The sequence below is a fragment of the Phalacrocorax aristotelis genome, chromosome 2 (genome assembly GCF_949628215.1).
Source record: "Phalacrocorax aristotelis chromosome 2, bGulAri2.1, whole genome shotgun sequence".
Classification (NCBI taxonomy): Eukaryota; Metazoa; Chordata; class Aves; order Suliformes; family Phalacrocoracidae; genus Phalacrocorax; species Phalacrocorax aristotelis.
The window spans coordinates 1,326,566-1,351,893 of NC_134277.1; the positions used below are offsets into that span (position 1 = coordinate 1,326,566).

The 25,328-nt window shown below is 57.9% G+C and overlaps 1 protein-coding gene across 2 annotated transcripts in view; it reads left to right on the forward strand.

The window, feature by feature from the left end:
• Positions 1–16,975, forward strand: part of AGAP3 (ArfGAP with GTPase domain, ankyrin repeat and PH domain 3) — a 153,564-nt gene extending 136,589 nt beyond the window's left edge. For both annotated transcript variants that reach the window (XM_075082100.1, XM_075082099.1), the window contains exons 14-18: positions 12,667–12,821; positions 13,336–13,426; positions 13,786–14,008; positions 15,085–15,340; positions 15,647–16,975. In XM_075082100.1, coding sequence (XP_074938201.1) covers positions 12,667–12,821; positions 13,336–13,426; positions 13,786–14,008; positions 15,085–15,340; positions 15,647–15,874 — 953 coding nt within the window. In that variant the 3' untranslated portion in view covers positions 15,875–16,975. The remainder of the gene's footprint in view (positions 1–12,666; positions 12,822–13,335; positions 13,427–13,785; positions 14,009–15,084; positions 15,341–15,646) is intronic.
• The last annotated feature ends 8,353 nt before the right edge of the window (positions 16,976–25,328 follow it).

Genomic DNA, 25,328 nt, shown 5'->3' on the forward strand with positions numbered 1-25,328 from the left:
GGAGTTCGGCAGTTCTCTTGTTCAGTCTTTTCTGTTGTAGTTATCTTCATCTGAAAAACCACTGAGTTTAGGGAAGCATTCCCCTTTGTAGTGGTTAATTCTGGCATCTTGAGCATCATTTGAGTCTATCATATACACTGGATGTCTCCTGGAAAGCAAGAAGTACTGTCTGTATTTGCACTTGGTTAAACCACTGGTGTTCGTAGCTATGTGTGTATGATGACTCTTCAGACACATCACCGCCCTTCCCACAATAGCTTTTGTTTTGTAGTTCTCAGTCCAGAGCTTTGGTAAAAAGAGAGACGAGTATTCTTTATATGTTAGAAAACTGGGATACCAAAGAGTAGAATGACTTTGCACCTACACGTGAGACTAAGAATGCACGTGCAAAAGTACTGTGTTCCATCCTGTAAATAATACTCCAAGGGAGCATGGAAATACTGGAGAGAGTTGTAAAGAAGGTCCCAAAACTGACCTTGGTCTGATGAATGTATTTATGATGTGGACATTAAGGTATTCAGCTTACCAGAATGAAGACTGAGAAGCAAAGGACTGATGTTTTCAGTGCTTATAGAGGAAGAAGGCTGGTCCTGCAAGGCTGTTCTGCATAGCTGGCAGGGGCATGAGAAGGTGCAGAGGCTGGGATCTCAAGTTACACAAAATTGAATACAATTTCTTAGTGGAAAAGGTAACCAAATGTGCAAACGCTTTTATGAAGCAGTAATGTGGACTAACCACTGCTCAAAGTCTTAAAATTAAATAAGTTACTTTTCTGCAAGACACGTGTGATCCGGCCCCAGCAGACTTCCCCGCTCTCTGCATCCAGGTGGGCAGACCAGAAGATTGTCACCTTCCTCCTTGGATGCCCAGTCCACAATTCTTTGAGCCATCTCAGTTTTCCTGTCATTTCATAGGGAGGTTTTTTTCAGACACATGCTCACTCTTGCTGCCTTTCCCTGTCTGGCAGTATCCTTGGAAGGCAGCGTGACCGAGGCTGCACGTAGTGATGACGAGATGCCACGTGATGTGTACGAGGGCATCAGAATATTTTCTGATACTCCCTGCCCTGGTCCTTGACCATGGTGGTGTGCTGGGCAGAGGTCTTGTGCTATCTGCAGTGATACCCAGGCCCTGTCTTGGGTTGACAGAGGTAATTTGGAGCCCTGTCAGGTGTTGGAGTAATGTAATTTTTTCCTACAATGTGCATTACTTCACATTTATCAACATGGAACTTCATTTGCCGGTGAAGTGTCAGATACCAAACTTCATTTGTCACTGCACAGACCTTGCACGCAGTTGCTCCTCCTGCTGCCGGAAGCCAGCACCAGGACCGGGAGCAGGAAACATACCCCCGCAGTGATCCGCAGTGCTGCCGCTGCTGGGGCACGTGCAGCGGGCTGCCTAGCCTGCTCCAGTGCAGTGGTGGGAAGGGAGCAGCGAGCAGACCACTGTGAGGAGTTAGGAGAGCACGGCAGAGGCAGGAGGGGCATGGCAGAGCAGAGGGGGCACCTGTGATCTGCAGTCACGTGAGCAATCAGACCTCTGTGTCTGCAGCTTGAATCCAGTCTTTCCAAGTCCCTGTGTCCTTCCTCAGGCCGTAAACGGGTTCAGTATCCACTGGTTCGATGCTGTTGTCAGGCAGAGACGACAAGAGCCTGCTGCTCCCGGGCACGCGCTGGGTCAGAATGTCTTTTCCACATGGGGTATTGTACGGTGGGGTTTCTGGCTTTTCGGCTGGCTTTTCAAAAACTTACCTCGTATTTATTTTTTATGTAATCTACTGTATTAGAAAACCGATCCAGTTGCAAAATGGAGCTTCCAAAGGCTGGGCCGTGAGTTCTGTCATCCTCGCGGTCTCCCTGCAGCAGCACCTCCTGGGGAGGCCCGGCTGTGCATGCTGCAGGTCCGGAGGGTATACGGGCAGCACCCATGCCAGCAGCACCATGCTCCATGTCTGCAGGAGCCAGCCACTGCTGCTCTGTGGGGCAGCACACACCTAGAGGTTCACAGCTTGGTCCTGTTGTAGCCAGTCCGATGTTTCAGCAGCAAACAGCTGTGTCCCCATTTTGGGGAGAGGGGGACATCTCTCTCTGGAAAGGGTCCTTGTACATCCCTGTGCTTAGTACAAATTGTGGAGCTGAATCACACGCTCCTTTTCAGGCAGACGATCCCCTGCCGGCCGTACATCTGATTGGCACTGGGTCTCCCTGCCTGTGGCACCTTCCTCGGGCAACTCGTTTTGCCTCTCTCCTGCCCCCGGCACTAGGACTGCTCCTCAGAGCTGATGCAGCGCAGGGTGCCGCGGTGGCTCATCACCAGGACCAGGCAGCCCAAGGCAGATGCGGAGGAGTGACTCTGGGACTGATGCTTGAGTTGTCTGCTTCCTAGGCACTCAGGGCAAGCGCTAGACTGGAGTCACACCCAGGTCTCTGCCCTGCCTGGCAGCCTGCATTAGAGGTGGGAACTGGCAGCAAGCAAGCAAGAGATAATGAGCCTCTATGTGAGGTCCCATCCTGATGCCTTAATGGTCAGAGATTGGTTCCAGCTGTGAACCCAGGGCTGAGCATTGCCCCACATCAGGGACATGACTGATGACTTATGTCATGGACTGGTGTCCATAAGTATGTCTGATTCTTCCTTGAATCTTTTTTAGCTGCTTTTGAACAGTTACAGCATTGTTTTTTTTCACAGCGGGATAATCTGAGATTTTTGCTTTTGCATAGTCAACATGGTGAAAGTGTAAAAATCGTTGTGCAGAGAGCAGGGCTGCTGTGCTCAGTGGTAGAGCTGCCATTCCTTGTGGTGCTCATCCCGCTGTGGAGCGTTCACCATCTTGGGAGGAGTGCGGGGGCAGCCCAGCAACCAGCTGTGCTCTCCTTGGGCTCATGCCCGCGTGGCTGTGCCGGTGCGGGGAGCACCGCTGCCAGGACCCCCCAGAGCTTCCCGCCAGGAGACCTCAGCATCCGTGTTGGACCAGGCACAGTGTCAGGCTCAGCTCTCCATTGCGGCATCTCGCAGGCACAAGCAGCAGCAGGGGAGTGCAGAGGAGCAGACAACTTGGTCTGCGGCCAGGCTGCCTTCGGATGCGCCCAGCCTGACGCCTGCGTGTGCAGGGCACGAGCGTCTCAGGTTAGCATCCTGGGAAAGTTGGTGAGGTCTGGGGATAAATTGCCATCAGTTTATCTCATTTAGGAGGTAATCAGAGCCAGGGACGTGCAGAGCAATTGAATCTTAGTTGTTCTGAAGTATCATAAATCAAACGAGCTGTTGCTTTTTTACATGGTCGCATGTTAAAGAGAGCGCAGTGTCAGGTTGCTAGGGAGCATCAGCAAACTATGGCAAGCGTGGTATTGGGCTGCCGGGGATGTCACCAAACCGAAGACTGTGGCTCAGGCTGTCAGGGAGCACCCACAGGCTGGCAAACGTGGTGTCAGGCTGTCAGGGGAAGTTGCAGCAGCCCTGGGGAAGAGCTCGTCACTGCAGAGGGGGTTGCAGCCTCAGTCTGCAGGGACCATCAGGAAAGTCTGCTCAGGATCAAAGCCCAGCCAAGTACTGTGACCAGGAGTGCCCCATCCTGCTGCAGAAAAGCCCAGAGCCCCCACTGCAGCTGTGCCTCCTCCATGCTCGGGACCTCTGGCTCCTGTTTCAATCAGCCATGAGGGCACCGGGGAGCCAGCAGGCATGTCTGATGGCAGGAGCACCTTCGCGACGCTCCCTGCGCCAGCATCCCTATGGCTGCCAGAGCTCCGGGGATAATGAACTTCTCATGTGCTTAAAGAGTGATGCAGGGTGCATGGCGAGAAGCTGACAGCCCCTTAATGTGCTTCTCAGTGGCGGCCAAACGACGCGGTTTTGTCTTTGTTTTTTAGTTTTAAAACCCACGGGAAATTGATGGCCAGTAAAGAGTTGTGTTGGGGCGATGTGCGTGATTAATACCAACTGTCAGGGACTGTCAGAGGCCGATCTTGGCGAGCTGGGAGTGCAGGGCTGAGCTGCGCTTACCAGATTGCTGGGGATTCCAGCTGCTATTGCTCAGCTCCTGCCTGCCCCACGCAGCTTGTGTCACCCGTGCACTCCCTTCCGCCAAGCCTCTTAATTCAGTGCTAACAAGTCACTCCTGCTCATTACAGACCCCGCGAGCTCCCTGCTCCATGCTGGCGGGAGGAAAGCAGCCTGTGCCTGGGCATCACCGCGCCATGGCTGACGCCCTGACTCCATCAGCTCCACACCCGCCTCGTTCTGTGGTTCCTTGGGGGGGCTTGTAGAGCTCCGTGTTGCCCCTCTGAGACCCTTGTGTGCACATCCATAACCCCACTGGTGTGTCTTGCGGCAAGCCTCCACAAGCACCACGAAGCCTGCGCTGTCCGTGCCCTCCCTCCTGTGCCCGCAGCGTGATCCCCCACCGCCGGTGCATTCACGCACCCTGCATGGCCATTCTTCTGCCTCCCAGCCCCACTGCGCTTTGTGCACCCACTGCACCCCATGTGGCACCCTCCCCTCTCCCCCAGATACACAGAAAGGACAGTCCTGGTCGCTTGCGATGACCCCCTCTGCACGTCCCAGTGTACCCTGCAGTGTCCCTCAGGAGCGCCTTCCTGACACGCAGGCTCAACCACCTTTGCTGTCCTTCCCCACATGAGCGTGCACACACGTCTGGTGCCCCACAGCATGCTCTCTGTTGTACAGCTGAGTGTGCCCACATCTGCTGGTGTCGCTGACGGAGCCCTCCCCAGCCCTGCCGCCCCCGGCCCAGCGTGCCCCCGTGGGCAGCGCAGGCAGCACGGGGGCGGTGGGAATGTGCCGGCTCAGCTTGGGGCGCTCTGGGGTCTGGGGGCACTGGGACAGAAGGCGCTGTGGGGTCTCCATAGCAATGTTCTTGCTGCAGCTCTCCTGGCGGCTCGTCGCTGTGGAGGGGGCCTGTCCCTGTTGCACTAATACAGGTTAGGAATATTGGGTTTAATGATCTGCAAAATGAGGAGGCAGCGAGCTGACATTTACGAATGGTGCTGCATCCTTCTCTTCCCAGACGCCTGCTAATTTGTTGATATCCCAAACACCTCATAATGATGTGGTACAGTGGCAGCTTGCAAACAAGCATCCCGAGGCTGCTGGCTGCCCTGCTCCTGGACACTCTTCACAGGCTTGGCAGCAAGAGAGTGGAGCTGTGGGCCAGGGACTCCCCACACCAAGGGCAGAACTAGCCCTTGGTTCTCTGCCATGCGCCCCACGCACTGGAAGTGTCTCCCCGTCCCCTCCCTGTGTGACCACCCACTTGCCAGGGCATCCAGAGGCACCTCTGCTACACCAGCTCAAAGTGGGAGAAAGGATGGGAGCAGGAGAAGGGCACTGTGAAAGGAGAGGCTGGATGTGACTGGGAGCCGGGGGAGGGTGGAGGTGAAAGGATAATCTGCCTCAGGAGCAGAGCATGGCTCAGTGTGAGCTCTGCTTCTGGTTTTGCTGGTGTTGAGCGGGATCCTGCTCCTCCTTCCTGGACCTGCTGGGATGCAGAGGGAGGCATCCCAAACTGCCCTGCATGCAGAGCAGGGGCTGCACACCGTCTGCTCAGAGGAGCCCACTGGGGAGCCAGCTGGCATGGAGGGTGCTCAGCGCCTGGTGTGCTGGCAAGGAAGTGCTCCTGCCCATCCCGTGCCGAGCTCCTGCCTGTCCAGCCTGCTGGGGTGGGAAGGGCTGCCTGTGTCTTGTGGGCTGATGTGGGCGAGCTCTATCCAGTGCCTTGTGGGAGGAGAGCATTGCAGCCCTGCATCCTCAGTGCTGGGAGAAGCACAATCCTGCTGCGCCGGGTGAGGAGCATCACACCGTATCTCCTGCTGGGACTAGAGGGGCATTGCTCCATCTTCTGTGTCCTCCCTGCAGAGCTGTGTTGTGTCCTGCTGCTGAGAGACAGGGGAGCAGCACACCCCATACCGCTGCTTGTGCTCTGAGGGTGCTGCCCCAACCCTGTGTGGGGCACCTTGGGCACGTGAGTCATGTGGCCAGCCTGTCCCACTGCAGCTCCCTGGGGAGGCACACTTGCCGGGAGTTTCACAGAATCAGACCGTCACAGAATCCCAGGTTGGGAGGGACCTCAGGGATCATCCAGCCCAACCTTTCTAGGAAGAGCACAGTCTAGACAAGATGGCCCAGCACCCTGTCCAGACGACGCTTGAAGGTGTCCAGCGTGTTCATCCCGCACCCCAGGGAGAAGCAGGGTGTCCGTGGGGAAGGAGGTGGGGAGTGCCGCTCCCTTGACCCCACGTCCAGGGCCCTGCATTGGGGTCTCTGGGCTGGGCTCTTCTGCATTGATGCAGTGTGTAGTCTGAGCCTTCACAGAGCAGGACAGATCCCCATGCTCCGCCATACGCTGAAGCTAAAGTGTTTTTAGCCACCCAGGCGTACCACTTCTGCTCAAAGCTGTGCTTCCTAGCACAGCTTCCTAGCTTCCTAACTGTGCTTCCTAGCTCCTCATATGTAGAAACTGTACGAGGAGCAGCTAAAGTCCCTTGGGTTGTTCAGCCTGGAGCAGAGGAGGCCGAGGGCAGCCCTCATGGCGCTCTGCAGCTCCTTCCCAAGGGGAGGAGGAGGGGCAGGGCTGGTCTCTTCTCTCTCGTGACCAACGCCAGGGCCCGAGGGAAGGGCAGGGAGATGTGCCAGGGGAGGGTTAGGCTGGGCATTATGAGAAGGCTCTTCCCCCAGAGGGTGGTGGAGCCCTGGAACAGGCTCCCCAGGGAGGCATCACGGCACCAGCCTGGCGATGTTCCAGAAGCACTTGGACAAGGCCCTCAGAGACACGGTGTGAATTTGGGGTGTCCTGTGCAGGGACAGGAGCTGGACTCAATGATCCTTGTGGGTCCCTTCCAGCTCAGGGCATTCTGTGATTCTATGATTCCTCCCACTGAGCGCAGAGAGAACGGCCTTGGCACGAGCTGTAAGGGCAACACTCCCAGGACACCACTGCTTCCCTTTCTCCCCGTGCTGCTTCTCCTCCCCAACACCCCCTGCTGCGTCTGCAGGGGACAGTGACAGATCCACTGGTCTGCTGGGCATCTGAGCTCTGGGGCACCTGTGGGCAGGAGAGTGCTGTCCCACCTTGGCTTCTTGGTGGGGCTCTTCCCTTACCCTCTTCCTTTCACTTTGTGCTGGTTCCTGGCAGGGCATGCAGGATGTCTCAGTTTCCCCATTTCTTTGCAGTCCTGAGGTGCTCGTCTGCTGGCCCTGAGGAGATGCTTACCCCCCAAGGCTGGCTTGCTGGCAGTGCGGGCTGGGCTTCCCCCCTCTCTAGCCCAGCAGGCTGGTGAAGGGTAACTCCACAAGGGCTGATCGCCTCACTGCAGTTGCTACAGAAGTCCTCAAGCCCACTCGGCTTGGTGACTCAATTGCTGGTCGGGTCTGAGAGCCGCACGGCCCTGCCCCATCCTGGCCACCGTGCGGTGCCCTTGCTAATTTTGCTCTCATTTGGAGCACTCATCGCGGGGCGGCGTTGGAGCTGGGTCATGGGGTTAACGCCCATTAGCAGAGCCGGCTCGCGCCGAACTCTGCTCAGCAGCTCTTCACAGAGCTCAGTCTTTAAAACATCATCAAAAAATCATCAAGAGAGAGAGAGAGACAAGCACATTCATTTCCACTGCCCACTAATTCTAATGGAGCTGGCATAATGGACTCCCACTAGCATGCCTGCAGGCAGCCACTGGGCCAGGGAGATAGGGTCTGCCTTCTGGCCCTGGGATAGCCCCTCTGCCCCGAGGCGGCTGGAAAGGGCTCCCCACTCCTGCAGGAGTGGCTTCCTCCAGAACCTTAGCCCTCTCGAGTCTGAGCTGGCAAGATCTGGGGCTCTCTGGGTACCCTGGCCACGGGGAAGGAGCCCGTGCCCTGTGCGTGGTGCAAGGTAGGTCATTCTGCCAACTCTGCTTCAACAGAGGTAGTCTGATTCTTCTGCCTGTGTCCTCTGCTTTGTGCTACCCTCTCATCTGTCCAGAAATGCCCCTGCCACGTCAGAAGTCTGTGCCTCTCCCCAGAAAAACCTGAGAAAGCCCCATACTTTTCCCAAAGCTATGACTTGAGTCTGATTCAACTTGTACAGGTCCCTCAGGGAGCCCAGAAACTCATCCCAGACCATCCAAGAAACTGGGTCTGCACACCATTTGAAGCTGCTCTGAGTCCTCAGTTCCCTTCCCAGCTCTGCCAAACCCTGTGTGCAAATCTGAGGGTGTGATCCTGCAGCTCCCCACTCTCCTGCCATAGCCACACCATGCTCGAGCCTCCAAAGAGGTCTGGCCCTGCAGTGCTGTCCTGTGTTGCTGCAGGGAAGGAGAGGCAGTGATTTTGCTTGCGAAAGAAGCCTTAGTGTGGAAGAAAAGCTGTCGTCCTTTGTTAGCTCTTCCCCGGGCTCTGCTGAGAGCAACAGGCCCTTTGTTCGGAGTAAAGCTGGAATCTGCGAGGCACAAAGGAGGAAGGGGAATGGAGGTCCTGCAGCTTGTGAAGCCAGTGCTGGGGCTGTGGTCTGACTGGGACCACTGCCAGGGCTGGGACCAGGCAGCCGCAGGGCTGCAGGATGCCCCTGAGCTGTGGTGATGGGAAAGTCTGTCCAAGTGGGGTTGGAGGCCCAGAAATGTCACTGTTTGCCCATAGTCAGGTGTGGGCAGCCCACCCGCCCCTCCTCTGCGAGTGTCCTGAGCAGAGGCCTGGGAGACAGGCGGTACCCCGCACCCCAGCGCAGCACCTGAGGCAGAGGGGCCATGCCTCAGAGGAGCAGCAGCGAGCCCTGCGTGGGAGCCTTGGGGCAGGCACGCATTGCAGGGCAGGCGTTTGGTGCCTGGTCTCTGCTCGGAAGCTTACTGGCACATGAAGGCTTCGGCTGGGATTCCTGCCTGCATGTTTGGTGGGGAGATACCGAGCAAGTGAGAGAAAGGAACAAGGATGATGGAGTCGTGTGAACCCGTGGCAGGAATCCTTGCTGCGCCCCGGGGACTGTGCCGACCTGCTTGCTGCTCTTTCAGTGGCAGCAGAAGCAGCTCAGCAGCAGGGAGCGCTTCAAGTGTATCCAGTACTTCCCAGGTCCAAGCAGCTGGCCTGGGCTCTGCAACACACTGTCAGCAGCCACAGGTAGCTCAGACCAAGGATGGGAGAGACTTAAGGAAAGCAGGGCCTGTTCTGATAAATCGGGGTGCCCCAGGAGTGGCTTTGTTGGTCGCTGCTCCAGCAGTTTTGCCCAATCTGAGATCTGGGAACTGAAAACTCTCCGTCAAGCACCTAGACAGTCACTGCCCCCCAGTAAAATATGCCATTCGCTCCTTCCTGGCTATTAATGTTTCACCCTGGGCAGCAATTGATTCTGCAGCTGTCAGGGGCCTTATCCTTGCTCTCTTGTAGCCTCCTGCAGAGGCAGAAAGAACTGTCTCTAAGAACAGCTGGAGCACTCAAGTCCCTGGACTGCAGATCCCAGTAACAGGTTGAGACAGTGGAAGAGGTGGGGGCAGCTGCTGGCCCATGAGCGGGCTGGAGCTGAACAGGGGCTGGGGAGATCCAGCTGAGTGCTGGTAGTAGGTTCCTCTATCGCCTGACTGCTGGCTGCCATCAGTGGTTGGGAACTCTGTGCCCGTGTCTAGGGTATGACAGTGCTCAGAAGAGGATGGGACTAGCTAAGGAGGCAGTGGCTATTAGCCTGGATGTTGTCTGGTTATTTCTTCTCCCAGTATTCAGAAGTTATCAGCTGCATATTTTTCAGGATTCTTGTTTTTGAGCTGGCATTTGGTGTCCTTGGAGCCTCCACAGCAAACATCCTTAGGGCAGGAGGCACACTGCTTGCAGGGAGCTCCCCAGAGCAGGGACTGTGGGGTCTCTTCTGTGGCTGAGAGCTGGAGGAAAGGGCAAAGTGCTGGGCAAGCCTGATGTCCTGGTTAGGCAAGTGCATCACAGAGAGGGGAAGAGTCCAGCAGCAAGACTGACTGCAGTATTGTCCTCCTGATGCGACAGAGCTTCTCATTCCCAGCAGCTGTAGACACCTTTCCCCAGATGAGGAGTCCCAACCTGATTCTAGGGTGAAATGAATGAAACAGCCTCCCCTTTCTGTCTGGGAAAGGCAAGCCAGTTGGCACTTCACCTGGAGAGCTCTTCATCCTGGAGTCATTCGATCCTCTGGAGAGTCTGCTGGTGCAGAGACCAAGCCTTGCACTCCTGCACCAGTCCATTTTATCAGCACCGATACTCTCCAAGCCACCATGGCTGCTGCTGGGGTCTGTGCAGGACACACCATGGAGCGCTCTCAGCAGTGGCAAAGGGCAGGCATCTTTCCAACCAGGTGTCACACAGGCTTTTAACCCCCATGAAATGCAAGATCGTGAGCCTGTGAGTAGCATGACACTCTCCACCATGGCACAGTAGCAGGAGTGGCATTTTACCCTCAGGTTGTTCTGGGGTAAGCAGCTGGATGGAAAGAGAGAGTTGGGTGCTGTGCCCAGTACTTGTTAATGCAGGTGGTGGTGCCTCCAAAGGAAGCAAAAGCCTGGAAAGATCACTTGCAAGAGAGGAAGGGCCGTGCTCTCCCACCGCGCCCATCAGAGATGTCTTTCCTCAAGGAGTCTTCCTGTGGCTGCACCCGTTTTGTGGATGTTTGTGGGCACAGCCTTGCTCAGCTGGTGCCAGGCGGCCGAGCGGCAGCTGAGGTTGGCTATGCCCTTGGTGGGACCTGGCTGGTGGCCTCTGCACCCATTCATTTGCTCTGCTGGGGTGCTGCGGGCTGCAGCAGGTTCCTCAGCCAATGCCCTCCTGCTGCTTCCCTCCACAGTGCGAGATTGCTCTGGCCGCAGCTTGTGGGGGTGGTCAGGCAGAGGAGAGGGTCCTCTGCAGACCTCCTCTGCTCACTCCCCCCACCTGCCTCGGCAGGCACAGGCCCTGCCAGGCTGGAGGCCAGCACGGCTCTGCCTTGCTGCGGGCCAGGCTGGGCCCCTTGGCCTCCTCGCTGTCTCTGGAGCTGTGCAGTTGACTCCCTGCTTTTAATAGAGAGCTGGGAAGGCACATTATGGAGATGAGGGTGTTATTTGCATAACGCTAATTAGGTAATTACAAATCATTTTGCTATGAGCTGAAGCGTGTGCTGTGACATAACGTTTATTAGTCATTCCATTCAGGCCCCGCTTAGTTAAGTCATTTACTGCACTAACTACTGAAGTTGGCAATAAAAGGTAAATGCTGGTGCTTGGGTGCAAAGCTGAGACGGGGCGCCCCATGTGAATCTGAGGCCCGTGCACCCACTGGGCACAGCCTGTGGCATGGGCTGGCGGGGCAGAGCCCAGCCCCAGCAGCCCGGACTAGGCGGGCGTTACAGCAATCAAAGTGGTAGCCAGAGGGGGAGACCATATTTTAAGCCTTGCTTTTCAGCAGGCTCTAGGTTGTTTTGGAGCCATTTTCTTAGGCCCAGGGGGCCTGAGGTGCTTTCACACACTTCTACTGTCCCCTGTCTCTCAGCTGCGGGCTCTGCCATCCAGCGCAGAGGTGCTCTGGCAGCCTCCCTGGAAACCCACCAGGCAGCCTGCATTTGTAGGGATGCTAACGGTTCCAGTTGTACCCCGCCTCTAAGTGCCCGGTCATCTGGGCAGCCCTTGGGGCTCACCAAATCTATCTTCCCTGAAGATGGAAAGCCAGGAGTTTGTCCCCATGTGTTTCACAGCCAGAGAAGTGCTTTAATATTGAGGCTTTGTCTTCTGGGGTTGCTCGCGGGGTACAGATGCTGGTGCTGTGCAGAGGAGTGGCTGAGGCGCCTGAGGAGCAGGTTGCCTGGCCCTGCCCGTGTCCCAGCTGCCCTCCCTGCTGCTGACACGTGCCTCATGGAAGCAGCGCTGCTTGGCCGGCTTTCAGGTACCCCCATGGCCACCAGCTTCCCAGGTTTGGGAGCCGGAGGCCGCCTGCCCAGCAGGGCACTGACAGGTGACAGAGCCAAGAATGGCATCGCTCTTCCCTCTTCATAGCTCCTGCCCTGCTCTCTGCGAGTGGGTCCGTGGAGCAGCCAGGTGCCGAGGGCGTCCCAGGTGGGCTCCCCGCTCTGCTGTGCGCCTCAGCTGGCAGCGATGCCCCTTCTCAGTGCACAGGACTGTGAAGAGCTGCCTTTGAGCCCACTGCAAGGGCCTTCCTCGCATCTCCCAGTGCAGCGTGCAGGGCGCTCTCCCTCTAAAGCCACTCGTTGGCAGGCACCAAGTGTTCGGTGGGCCCCTGGGGAGTGGTGGAGCTGCTCGGGGGCACCAGCTCTGCAGAAAAGCTGATCCCACTGCTCAGGAGGTCAGGAGCTTTCTCCAAGGGTGGGACACGCAGGGCATGGAGAGCAGGGTGCAAGCAGCTTCCAGGTGTTGGGTGCCACAGCCTCCTGGGTTTCCCAGCCTGGGATGGTCGGGGAACAAGGCTGCAGATATTCGTGTGCGGAAGGAAGGGTAAGCCCATGCTAGTGGAGCTGGCTCACAGGGAGCTCTGCGTGCAGCAGAAGGGGTGAGCTGGCGCAGAGCTCTGGTTCCTCCCTGCAGGCACTCTCTGCCTGTGCTTCCCTGTCCCAGTCTCCTGGGCACCACTGCTGCCAGCAATCCTGCCCATGTGTGGACAGCGGTGGCCTACAGGGCTCTGTCTGTATGGCCAACAGACCCCCTCCTTCCCTGACCCATGTCATGGCATACCTTTCTTTTCCAGAACCAGATGAGCCTTTTGAGTTCATTATCGTGTCCCTGACGGGCCAGACGTGGCTCTTTGAGGCCTCAACGTCAGAGGAGCGAGAGCTTTGGGTCCAGGCCATTGAGAGCCAGATCTTGGCCAGCCTGCAGGGCTGTGAGAGCAGCAAAAATAAGGTAGGAGGCCTTGGCTGAGTTCTGCTTTGTTCCCTCCTCTCTGGCATCTGCTTTGCTGCATCCGTCCCTGTCCCAGGCTTCCCTCTCTGTCCAGGCTGGATCCCGTACTGATCCCTCTGCTCCCAGTCAGGGTTGAATCCCGTCCCTGGGACTGTGCTGCTCCTCACTGAGTTTCCTGTCACCTCTCTGCGCTCCCTCTCCTCTCCCCAGCCTGGCTCCAGCCCCATGGAGCTCTCCGCATCCCACCAGGGTTGGATTCTGTGCTGCCACTCCCTCCTTGGACAGCTCTGCCTTTTTCCTCCCCTGGCACACACCCGGCTACAAATCAGTCTTCCCTCTGGACCCTGTTCTCTGAGCCCCTACGCTGGACACCCCTCCTGCAGCAAAGCCTGTGGGGTGCCGGCTGGAGTGAGGTGCTGGCGGCTCCCTGGTGGGCTCTGGAGGTGGTGATGAGAGGACGCGTGGCATGGCAGTTGGCCTTGAGTAAACAGGGTTCCCGTGCATTTTGTTTCAGGCTCGGCTGGGCAGTCAGAGCGATGCACAGGCCATGCAGGCAGTCCGCACTGCACGTGGGAACAGCTTCTGCGTGGACTGTGATGCACCAAGTAAGAAATGCTGTACTGGGAGATGGGGCCGCTCACCCAGGGAGAGCAGGGGACCTCCACCCCAGCCACCTCCTCTCTTGTTCCCAAGGGACCTACTCTGTGGGGCGCTCTCATCCTCTGTGGGCGCTCTGTGGACCCGTTCTTCAGGGATGGGGGGGGGGCTGACCCACCTGCCACGCTGGTCCGTGACCCCTTTCTGACCAACCTGGAGTCCTTGCCTCTCTGTGCTGCTGGGGCACTGGACTTGGAAGGGATCTGGTGGGGAGGTGCCTGCAAATATGGGTCTCTTGGACCATAGGAGACAGGCTGGTGAGTCCATGCTGGTACTAACTCTCCCCCACTGATCTTGCTGCCCTCAGATCCGGACTGGGCAAGTCTGAACCTGGGCTCCCTCATGTGCATCGAGTGCTCCGGGATCCATCGCAACCTGGGCACCCACCTGTCCCGTGTGCGCTCCTTGGACCTGGACGACTGGCCTAATGAGCTTCTCATGGTCATGACGGCCATTGGCAATGCCCTGGCCAACACTGTCTGGGAAGGAGCCGTGGAAGGCTATCCCAAGCCCACCCCTGAGAGCAGTCGGTAAGGGAGATGGGGGACTGCAGAGATGGTTCTCAGACAAGCACACCAGGAGGCTTGAGGGCACCTCAGGAGGTTGGGAACAGCCAGCCAGAGAGGTGGGCAGGAATCCTCAAGGTACTCCAGTGTCCAGGGTCCTGCCTGCTCTTTAGGCACTGGAGGCCCTTTCCCACTGTCCTGGTGGGCCAGCAGGGCTTCTTGGCTGTCCATGGCCGTGTGGCGGCTGCTGGAGCTGTGGCTGTCTGCAAAGCAGAAGGGGTTAACAGAGACGGCTTGGCAGCGTCGTTCGGGTCTCAAGGGTGCGTCCCTTTCAGGCCCTTGTCTGTCCCTATCGAGCGACTCTCCTGTCACTCATCCCAACAAGAGCCCATTCTGCAGCTTATCAACGGATAAGAGCGGGTCAGGGGGCGGCAGGAGTGAGCATGCTCCGCGCGGGGCATTGATGGCCACCCGCCAGATGCAGATGGATAGAATGGCAGCAGATAGCAGCGGCACAGCACGCATCGATCCGCCTGGCCCCGCAGCCCCAGGCGGGACGGACGCTGCCGCAGCCTTTGTTTGCACCAGGCGAGACGGTAGCAGTGATAACGTGCCTCCCGTGGCACCGGGCTGTCGTGTGCAGCAGCTAACCTTTTCTTGCCGCTGGCCATGGCCCACACACAAGCACGGGACAGAGACGGTCCCCACAGTGCCACATAACGGACATGCAGGATAGTGTGCAGGGGCACTAGCATGGATATGCGGGCATCCCTTTGCACAGTAACGTGTGGGGTCTGGGTGTGGGACGCTGCTGCTGCACGTGCATGGACGTAAGTGCACAGTGTACATAGGGAGGTATAAGAAGGTGCAGTGAGACAAACGCGTCCGGAGCAGTGTGACAGAGCCCTAGTGACAGCCATGTGCGTGGGGGGCACAGTGGGGAGGTGTCTGCAGCACAGGGTCTGCAAGGGGTGCCTGTGTGTGACAAGCACATGCTGCTAACACGGAGTGCATTCAGGGTGACAGCGCTGGTACACTTGCCCCTTTGCACATGGGGCCCAGGCAGGGTGGCCCACCTGTGACATTGTCACATCTGGCAGGGAGGAGAAGGAGCGCTGGATCCGGGCCAAGTATGAGCAGAAGCTCTTCCTGGCTCCACTGCCCCAGTCGGACATCCCGCTGGGACAGCAGCTGCTGCGGGCTGTGGTAGAGGATGACCTGCGCCTCGTGGTGACGCTCCTGGCCCATGGCACCAAGGAGGAAGTGAATGAGACCTACGGGGATGGAGACGGGCGCACGGCACTGCATCTCTCCTGCGCCATGGCGAATGTCGTCTTCACACAGCTGCTCATCTGGGTAAGGCAGGACTCCACAGCCACCACCATGGTGCTTCTGGCCCTGCCCTGGTGCTTCCCTGCTACAGGTCTCCTGTACAAACCTCCCCACTCCCATGTCTTGAGACACCCCTCATACATCCCCCTCCCTTGGGTTCCCCCACATGCCCACTGGTGCTGCCCTGCCCACACTCCCATCTCCCTCTCCCTGCCTCCCCAGTGCCACAGAGCCCTCTGCCTCTGCTGGTGCTATTGCTGCGCCAGCCCCGTGCCCATGGGCCTGATGTCACCGGGGTGCCACTGACCAGCTGCTTTCTCTCCTGCACAGTACGGGGTGGATGTGAAGAGCCGGGATGCTCGGGGCCTGACCCCGCTGGCCTATGCCCGGCGAGCCGGCAGCCAGGAGTGCATCGACATCCTGCTGCAGCATGGATGCCCCAGCGATAGTGCTGTCACCACACTGACCCCCAGCCTGCCTCGCCGCAACACCAACGCCAACAACAACGCCTGTAACGTGGTGCCAGCTGAGCTTGGCTCCAGCCCCAGCGCTGTCTAGCTCCTCACGGGCCCTCTGCTCACCACACAGCCACCTTCCAGCCTTGCCAGGGGACCAGGGCCACAGGAGTGGGTCTGAGAGCAGCACAGCTGGGCCAACCACTGTGCTTACCACCCCCCACCAGGTCCCCTGTTCCGGCTGAGAGGAGGCCAGCGAGCCAGCAGCCTACTCCTGCGCCGGTTGCTGTGGACTCTCCCCATGCAGCTGGAGCACGGGGCTGTGCAGACCCAGCGCTGTCAGCTTGCAAAGGGGCTCCCCCATAGTCACTGGGGTGGGGGGGCTCCCGTACACCCAGTTCTCTTGACCGGTACAGGGGAGGAGTGGCAGTTTCTCTGTGCCACCCCCACCACCACACATATAGATAATACAGGGGTTGGAGGCAGCTCTGGTGTGTGGCCATCCCCTACACAGCCAGTACTGGGGAGGGCAATTGCTGCACCCACTCTCCCAAACAATAGGGCAGTTCGGGCACATCCCTCCTTCCCTCCCTCCCATGTCGGCCTCACTGTGCTCCCCTGGTGCAGTGGGAGGTGGGGGGCAGCAGGAGGTGCATGCTTCTCCACTGCACCCCTGTGCTCCTCTCTGCTTCTGGCCAGTGCAGGGAGAGCCCTGCACTGGTACCGCTCCCCACGTGCTGATGCAAAGGGAGCGTCTCTCCCACGCAGCCCCTGGACAAAGGTCCCTCCAGCCTCCCTGGTGACCTAGAGGGGGAAGAGGATGGTCACCCTGGGATCCCCAGCTGTGTCTGTCTGTCTGTAGAGTCACTGTCCTTCCAGGTTCAAGCCCCAAAGCCATATGCAGTGTCTCCATCAGGTCATCCCCACTGGCTCCTGCTGCTGCCCAGGCGGGGCTGGTCTCCGGCTGAGCAAGAGGAGAGAGATGAGCGTCTCCCTTTGGTTTTGGGCTGAGCCTGCAGCTGAGCGCTGGAACCCCAAGGCTTTGGACGCTGCTGTGGAATGTCTCTGTTACTTGTGTATAAAATGTACATTGGAAATATTTATATGGACACTCTGTATATACTGTTTCTTTGCCATGAGTTGCCCTGTGTGTGTTACCTGCTGCCAAGGAGATAAAGGCCAATAAAGCAACCCACCTCCTGCAGCCCAGCTTTTCTGTGTGCAGCCTTTTGGGCCTCCAGTGCAGCTTTTGGGCTGCTTCTTGTCCACACTGCAGGGTCCAGTGTATTTCCATCCTGGACTGACAAACATTCAGCCCACTCTCCTCCACCTCAGGTGCTGGTAACAGCAGTCCTGCACTGAACTGGGCCCCATGGTGGACATGGCAGAGTGTAGGGATGGGGAGATGTGTCAGCCCCAGGCACTGTGGGACAATGCCAGGACACAGCCCCAGAAGGATGCCTGGCTCTGGTGGGATCAGAGCTGGGCACAGCAGAGGGGTGCTCTGGGCCAGGGACGTACTGGGTCAGAAGTGCTAGGGCTGGCTGGTCCCTGTGCACAGCAGAGTGAGTTTGAAGCTGGTGAGGTGGGGGGGAGAGGCAGAGATGGACAAGGGATAGTGGGCTGTCTTGGCAAGCAAGGCCCCGGCTGGTTTGCTGTGGCAAAAAGATGGCTGCAGAAGACTGGGGGTTATCTGGTCCCAAGGTGTAGAAGGCCTCCGTGACAGGCAGTGAGGGGATACCATCCCTGACCCCACATGCTTCCCCCAGCTTTTGGCAGAGCAAGGTCCCACTGCTGCCAGCTGTCCGCTGGCTGCACCCAAGGCCACACCACAAGTGATGGTTTGGGGCTCCGTCATCCTCCCTTGTTGTGCCTGGCTCCAGGCTTGGCACCGCACTGGGAGCGGGCACGGCTCTGGGTCCCCAAGCCTGAGTGGTGGTGGTGTAAGGAAGGGCGTTGCCAAGCCACCCCACTCACCCCCCCCAGCACCCCACCTGCCACAGGTACCCCTCAGCAGCCCCCTCCAGACCTCAGTTGCATCCTCTCTGTGCTGCTCCCATGGCAGAGGGCTGCCACACTGGTGGCTGCAGACGGTGGCCACAGCCCCTCCACCAGCCCTGTAATGCATCTCTCCGTGCCAGGTGCACGTGCCAGTACCATGGAACCCGTCCTGGTCCAGCCCTCCCCACCTGCACCCTTGTCTGCCCCTCATCCTCCGCCCCCGCTCTGCCGCGCGGTGCACAGTGATGCCCCCACACCGGCCCTGGCCCGGCCTCAGCCCGGTGCTGGGTTTCGTTAATTTCCTGGCGACTGCATTAGTGGGAATGGAAGCCGAGGGACGGCAGCTCCTCTGGGGCCCATTAATCATCCCCCTCAGACAAGCTGCCTTGATTACAAGTGGCAAGAAATTCATTAGGGCTGCGGCTCTGACAACTTTTATCTGCGCGGCTGGATCTGACTCATTAGGCAGCCAAATTAAAGCCATGATGGGCCCTGATGAAATTCACTGCTTGTTTATCTTGTGCGATCTGATACATCTGCCCATACATCATCTCCTGCGCGGGATCCCGCCCTGCCCAGCCCCGGTGCCTCCCTTCCCATCCCAGCCCTGCCCTGACCTGCCAGGGTGCCCCTGGCCTGCAGCACAGCATGGACCCAGCTCCAGAGCCAACCCAGGGCCAGGGTCTCCAGCCAAACCCCTTGCCTGCACCTGCACTCTGCCTTCAGGGCCGGTGCAAGGGTCGGGGCTGGGAGCCATGGCCGTGCCAATAGGATCCGCATGAGGACAGCCCTGGGGCCACATGGCCCTGGGCAGCCTCTCCTGCACCACGCGGTACCCGTGGGGTTGTGCAGCCCCTCTTGGGGCACCCACAGCCCTGGAGACACCCTGCTGGTGGTGGCACCGCTGCCAGCGCACAGCCCTGTGGAGACAGGCCCAGTGCCCTACTGTTGCCCACATCTTGCAAATGGGTGCAGGGCATCCAGGGGCTGCCCCCGCCTGCACCCAGGGGAAGGGAGCACCTTCCGCATGTGCTCAGACGTGGTCCCGAAGAGCCAAGGCATCCTTTTCTCGAGCTCATGAATGGGCAGACAAGGCCGTCCTGGTCTGCTGGCACCACAGTGGCCCTCCTTTCTTTAAGGGAGGCCAGTCCTACCCCCTACCAGAGTGCTGCCCCAGTGCTTGTGCTTGCCATGGGGAAAGCCTCCGGGCTGCATCATGCTGTTCCTGTCCCAAGCAGGAAGGTGTTTGCGCTGAGCAACAGCATCCCGGTTACGAAAACTAGCATGCCCCCATCGGCAGCAGGGCCAGGACACAGCGGCAGCACTCCAGTCCTGCCCTGCCTGGCTCCAGCCCTGCATTGTGCCACTGTTTGAGCGCATCTCAGCGCCAAGGTGGCCTGCATGGCTTCATAGGGTCCTGGGCCAGGACAGGCTGCGGCAGGAGCAGCTGTGTCCATGTTCAGGCTGGTGCCAGGGAGGGCACAGGCAGACCCTCCACGCTGCTCTGTACACCACAGGAGTGTGCCAGGGCAGCAGCACATTGGGGCTGTCCAGGTGCAGTGCAGACCCCAGCAGCAGCAGTGACCACAGCAGCTCCTTAGGAGCACCACAAGGCCCCTGCAACCACTCGCACCACTGAGCTGAAGCAGAGGCTGCAGCAGGGCAGGAGCAATGGATGTTAGATCATGCCATCAGCACATCCAGGGTGTGCAGCTCCAGGCTGGAAACCAGCCATGCCACAGATCATGCCATGCCACTTCCCAGAGAGCCTGAGCACAGCAGACCACAGCAAGGCAGGCCCCATGGGGCACAACTCACAAACAAAGCCCCATGGGCCCTCTCGCAGCCCTCGCTGAGCTGGCACAGCCTCCTGGGGGGTACATAGGTGGGCAGCAGCCATGGCAAGGGGCAGTACTACCCCGCCCTGAGGCAGCTGGGGCCATGCACTGGGTATATGCAGAGGTTCTTTTACAAGAGATGGGCAGAGCAAAGCTCATGGTATTGCTCTGCACTTTGGTGGTTTTAATCAGCCCTGCCTCTTTGAGAGGGCAGAGGTCTGACACAATATCCCAGCTCTTTTGGCTTGTGCTCACCAAGATACGGCACCAATTTGCTCCACTACAGCACCTGCACCCAATGCCTATTCATGTCTCGGTATCTGGCTTGCCTGTGGATGCAGAACTGCAGCACAGATCCTTGCAAAGCCCTCTGGAGGAGACTTCAGCCTGGCAGCTGAGGACACCGGCATGAGCTTGTAGGCTCTGCAAGGTCCAGCATAGTCAGGTGAGTGGGATCCCCAGCTTGGGAAGGGTTTCAGCAGTCCTGGCTAGCTAAGGATCATCAATCACTGCAGTCTCAGGAAGTGCTTCATAACTTGCCCAGCACCTGAGTGAGCAGCAGCAGAGCAGAGTATGGCTACAGTCTCTCTCCTCTCCCAGACCCCAATTCCAGCATGCCCTTGACAACTTCTTTCAGGTCTTGGGTCATTTTAATTTGACACTGAAGATGCACCCACCAGGAGTTTGCAGTCTACTGCCGAGGCCATCATGACCAGAGTAGCTACTGAATCCCCTCTGCAGCTGCACCCTGAACTCTGTGTGCAGCTGTGGAGCTGGCTATAAAGGAATTGGAGGTGGTTGAGGGAAGCTCATGACCCTTCCCAGGTGCCAAGTCAGTGTGAAGGGAGATTGGGCCTCTCCTGCCCATGTGCAGTCACAGCCAACTTCTCCCCACCAGGGTATATAGGTTTGCTGCAGCGCAGGATTCCTGCAGTGATGACACCCATGTTGCAGAGTACAATTTGCCTCAAAGGGTGTGCTCCTTTGAGCACTGACCCTCACACAGGGCTGTGCACCCTTGTTTCAGGGTGGGCATGTGCAGTGCCAGCCAAGCCCCAGACTTTGGCCCGGCACTCCTGACCAAGGCCAGGATTACGGTGAGCTGCTCCCTAAAGACAACCTGCGGGAGCACAGATTCCCCCACAGGGCAGCACAGGACAGTGCATCATTCCTCTGTCCTGCCTCAGTCTGCTCATACTGGGGTCAGAAGGCCCATCACAGCCCCCACTGCACACCTGCTTTGGAAGAAAAAGCCCAGGGTGATCTCCTGGAGACCTGCTCTGTGAGCTACTAGCAGATCAGCTAAGCATCCGAGCAAGGCCTGGAGAGGCTGGCTAATGAACAACAGTAGCACCAGCACCATGCTGTGGCCCATCAGATCATCATGCAAGCCCATTGTTAGAGAATGCTATGAAACAGCTTTGTTGCACTGAAAACCTTTTCCTGAGAGAAGACCACTGAGTGAATAAATACCCCGTGGGATGCAATCGCTACTCCTTTCCTAGCTCTATAAGAACATTTTCCTAGGTGAATGACTGGGCAGGTCTGAGTAGAGACAATTCCCTTGTAAATGGTGACACTGTCTTCATAAGGACAAAATAAGTCTTGTTTGTATATTTGTGTGTGTATATATGTATATACATATACACATATGTATAAATATATATGAATAAATGCATATCCATGTATATATGTATCTCTATGTGTCTACCTTTTACTCAGTGTGTGTGCAAACATGTGCACAAGTGTGTGCATTTGGGTATCCACATGAGAGTCCCTTCCCCCCTCCCAGCTCCTACTCCAGGAGACAAGACAACAGACAGAAGGTGGTACATTGGAAATTCTGACTAAATAAAAGGAAAAAAAAACTAGGAAGGTGGTCAGACACTGGAACAGGGGCCCAAAGAGGTGGGATCCACATCCTTGGAGATACTTGAAGTCAGCTGGACAAGTTCCTCAGCATCCTGTTCTAATGGGACCAGCTCTGAGCAGGTGTTGGACCTGAGACCTCCCGAGGGTCCCTTCCAACCTGCATGGCTCTGTCATGCCAGGGTCTATCCTCACTGCCCAGTTTTTCATTGTCGGTCTCCTCCCACACACCCCAGTACAAATGATGCAGCACCTGCAGCTCCAGCTTGTGTGGCATGCTGCATCCTCTGCCCCAGCAGCCCTTCGATTTGGGGGCATGCTGCAGCCACTTCGGGCAGCGTGGGCAGTGCCATTCACTGGTGTGTAGCAGCGCTTCACTCTGTGTTGTGCAGGAGGCATCAGACTCATTGCAATGCACAAGGTTCACAGGGGAGCTCTGTTCTGCACAGCTCAAGGAACACACTGCTATTCTGCAGCTCTCTCCAACACCCCTGGTGACAGCAGTGCGTCTGTCACCTCCATCAGCACCAGACTGAGCTGCACCTCTCTGCAGCACTTGCAGTTACATTAACATGCCTGTTTGTAGGGTTGCATTGTGTACTGGCACTGGGACTGAGCTAACTCAACCACAAAAAAAAGCCAAAACCCAAATAACTTCTAAGAAGCTGTAGGCTTCGGTTCGCCAATCCAGTCGACGAACAAGTGTGCAGCCAGAGTGGGGGTGCTTTGCACACAGAGGTCAGACTGGCAATTGGCGTGTGATGGGCGGGTGGTGATGGGTTAAGAACACAATAAACTGATGCTGTCACTGGGGCAGGACATATCAAAACACAGTGTCAGCTAGAAATGCCAAGTGAGAATAAGGGGGTTCTTGGACCCTAAAACAAAATTTAACGCCTTTCAATGTCACTGCCCCAACCCTGGAGCTGTGGACGTTTTTCAGAGTGCTGCGCTTCATCTTGTGCTGCTGTGCTAGGTTGCAGTGGCACACAGTCCTCATGCGGACTCATCTATAGTGACAGAGCACCGCTTATTGCTGCACAATTGTTTTATCCTGCCTCCCTCTGCCCTCCCTGCCCCACCGCCCCCGCCAGGCTGGCCCAGGTGTACATGCATCAGCTCACATGCAGGAGCTATTGCAATTGCTGCAAATGGCAAGCTACCCTCTTTTGCAGCCATGTAACGTAGATAAGTTACCGGTCTCTGCCTCAGCACAACCCAGGCTCAAGGAGAGAGAAGCAGGGAGTATGGGAGCTGTGGTTCTCAGGTGCAGGCAGCTCTACCACTGTATTGTTGAAGGGAACTGCCATCTCTCCTGCGGGCAGGGCAGCTGGGGTCAGCTGCTAGAGGACATTTACTTCCCCTGATCCAGCATGGATGTTACCTGAGCAGCCCAAGCCCATGCTTGGGATGCTGTGAGCAACACCAGGCCAGGAAATTCCTTAGGACGCTTGCTTCTTTCTAGGTCGGTGGTGCAGGGGATAGAGGCAGAAACTGTCCTACTGTGGCTGCAGGAAGCCAGCTGCACTCTGCTACCCCAGTAGATGCTGAGAAATCCAGGTCATGAAAGGATCGTGCAGAATTGTCTTGGAACCTGCAACAAACATTTCTGTGGGAAAGAAGCACCCAACTGGGACATCCAGAAGCACAGCTTTGTCCTAGTGGTTGCTCTGCTCTAGGCTATGACTGTCCCCACACAGGGCAGGCAGAGGCAGCAGCTACAGGGCAGGGAGAGCCACCCCGCCAGTTCCCTGAGACTACAGGGCTCTGCAGGAGGTCAGCTGTGCAGGCTGAGCACCACATCCACACTTCAGGTTAAGGGAATGCACCTGCCAAAGAGGGAAGGGCCTTGGGGAGAGAGCACTCCTGCACTAGACAGCATGGAGACAGGCCAGCTCTTGCTGTGGCATCAGGGAGGGCACCCAGGAAGGTGAAGTCAGCTCTGGCTGTCAGGAATGTTGCCCACTGTTATAAGCTGTGCCTCCCAGGGAAGGGTGCCAATGCCTAACTGGACCCTGTGTGGCACAAATGCCATAGCAAACCTAAGAGCAATTGGCATCCCAGCAGATGTCTTTGAGTGTCTTTGCCAAAAAGTGATATGATGTCTAATGTGATGACACTACCAAAAAGTGGTTTTGGCAGTGTGAATTTTAAAATTGCAGTGTCATGCATCAGAAAACAATGAAATACTGAAGAAAGCCTTCTCCCTGTCCAGGAGCCTCTGGTGGGATTGCAATGGGTGTTGCTACTACAGCCCAGATGCATGAGCTCCCTTACCCCATGGGCTGGGCTGGATGATGTTCGTCAAACCAGTGACAGAGGCTTTCATGGCTGGACCCATAATTGGTGGTGGAATCCCATGGTCTTCTGCACTGTTGACTCAGGATTGTGCATGCAGCTGTGCCCTGTGCAAAACTGGATCTTCATTAGGTTCTGGGCTTGGGCTCGGTCATCTGAGATACCCCCTGGCTTCAGAAGCAGCATTTCATGCAATAGTTCTCGAGCGCAGACTGTTCCAGTCTGGCTGCCCTAGATGTGAGACCCCCTGCTCTGGAAGCCTGAAACCTCTCTCCTGCATCAGTGCAGTCAGACCCAGCAGCTGCTCCAGGCTGCAGCAGGGAGACATAGTGTTGGTGCCAGCAGTGCCTGGTCCACCCTGGCCCTGCTCACTGCTGAGGAGCCTCGGCAGCGTGGTAAGAGAAGCAGCAGCTGGTACTGGTAAGACAGGCTTAGGTTTCCACGGAAGGGCAAGGCCCTTACCTTCCCCTCAGCCCAGCAGTGGGACAGGCAGCCAGCACTGCCCCAGGATTCAGTGCCAATAAGGTACCTGCACTGCAGGAGGATTTCCCCAGTCATTCCCCACGGGCTGGGGGTGTGCTCCTTGGGACTGAGGGAGGAGGAAAGATTTCAGGAAAGGACTCTTCTAGGAGGCAGAGCAGCTCTGAGTAGCTGGAGGGCACTGCATTGCTGGGCCTCAGATGTGGTGGTGGCATGTGGGGCTGAGCATGGGTAGAACTGGCACAGGGCGCTGGGGCAGCCCTGGGGACAGCAGGCAGGTATCCTGCCTCTATCGGGCAGGGGCTAAGGGTATGGACATCTCACCCTGCGGCCAGCAAAGGCCTGGTCCTGGCACGAAACCCATGGGACAGGCAGAGGTTTTCCTTCAGGGAGGGTGGCAATCTGCCGTCGTGCGGGCGGATCTCGGGGGAGGATCGTTACTGCCCAGGGCCTGGAGCAGCAGGAATGCCGGCTCTCCCGGGGCGGGGCTGGGGACGCAGGCGTTTCAGGGGTCCGGGGGCTGCACACACGTCCCTCCCACCCCGGGGAGCGCTGCTGGCCTCAGGCAGGCTGTAGCGGCAGGGGCTGCGGGGGGGCGAGGACGGACGATCCCGCCCCCAGACCCAGACCCGGTCCGGGCCCCGGTCGCCGGGAGAGCGGCCCCGGCGACGCTCCCGGGCGCTTCCCAGCCCCTCCTCTTCTCTGCACCCTCTCGTGTCTCAGCACCGACACCAGAGCCCGCAAGGCCACCGCTGCTCCCCGCACAGGCGCCGGGTCCGCGGGCCCCGGTACTGGCACCGACCGAGGGACAGGCGAGCCCCGGAGCCTCCCATCGTCCTCGGCCGCACGCCCGCCCCAGACTCCGCGGCCGCCCCTCGGGATCGGCGCCGCCGCCTACTGCCCCTGCCCCTGCCCCTGTACTTATCCCTGCCCATGTCCCTGCTCCCGCCGGACCGGGAACCGCGGGGCGCTGCTGGCCGCGGCTGCCCGTCCCTGCAGCGCGACCGGTGGGGCAGCACCGCGGAAGAACGCCGCCTCGCTCCATAGAAAATAATTTATTGAAATCACAGC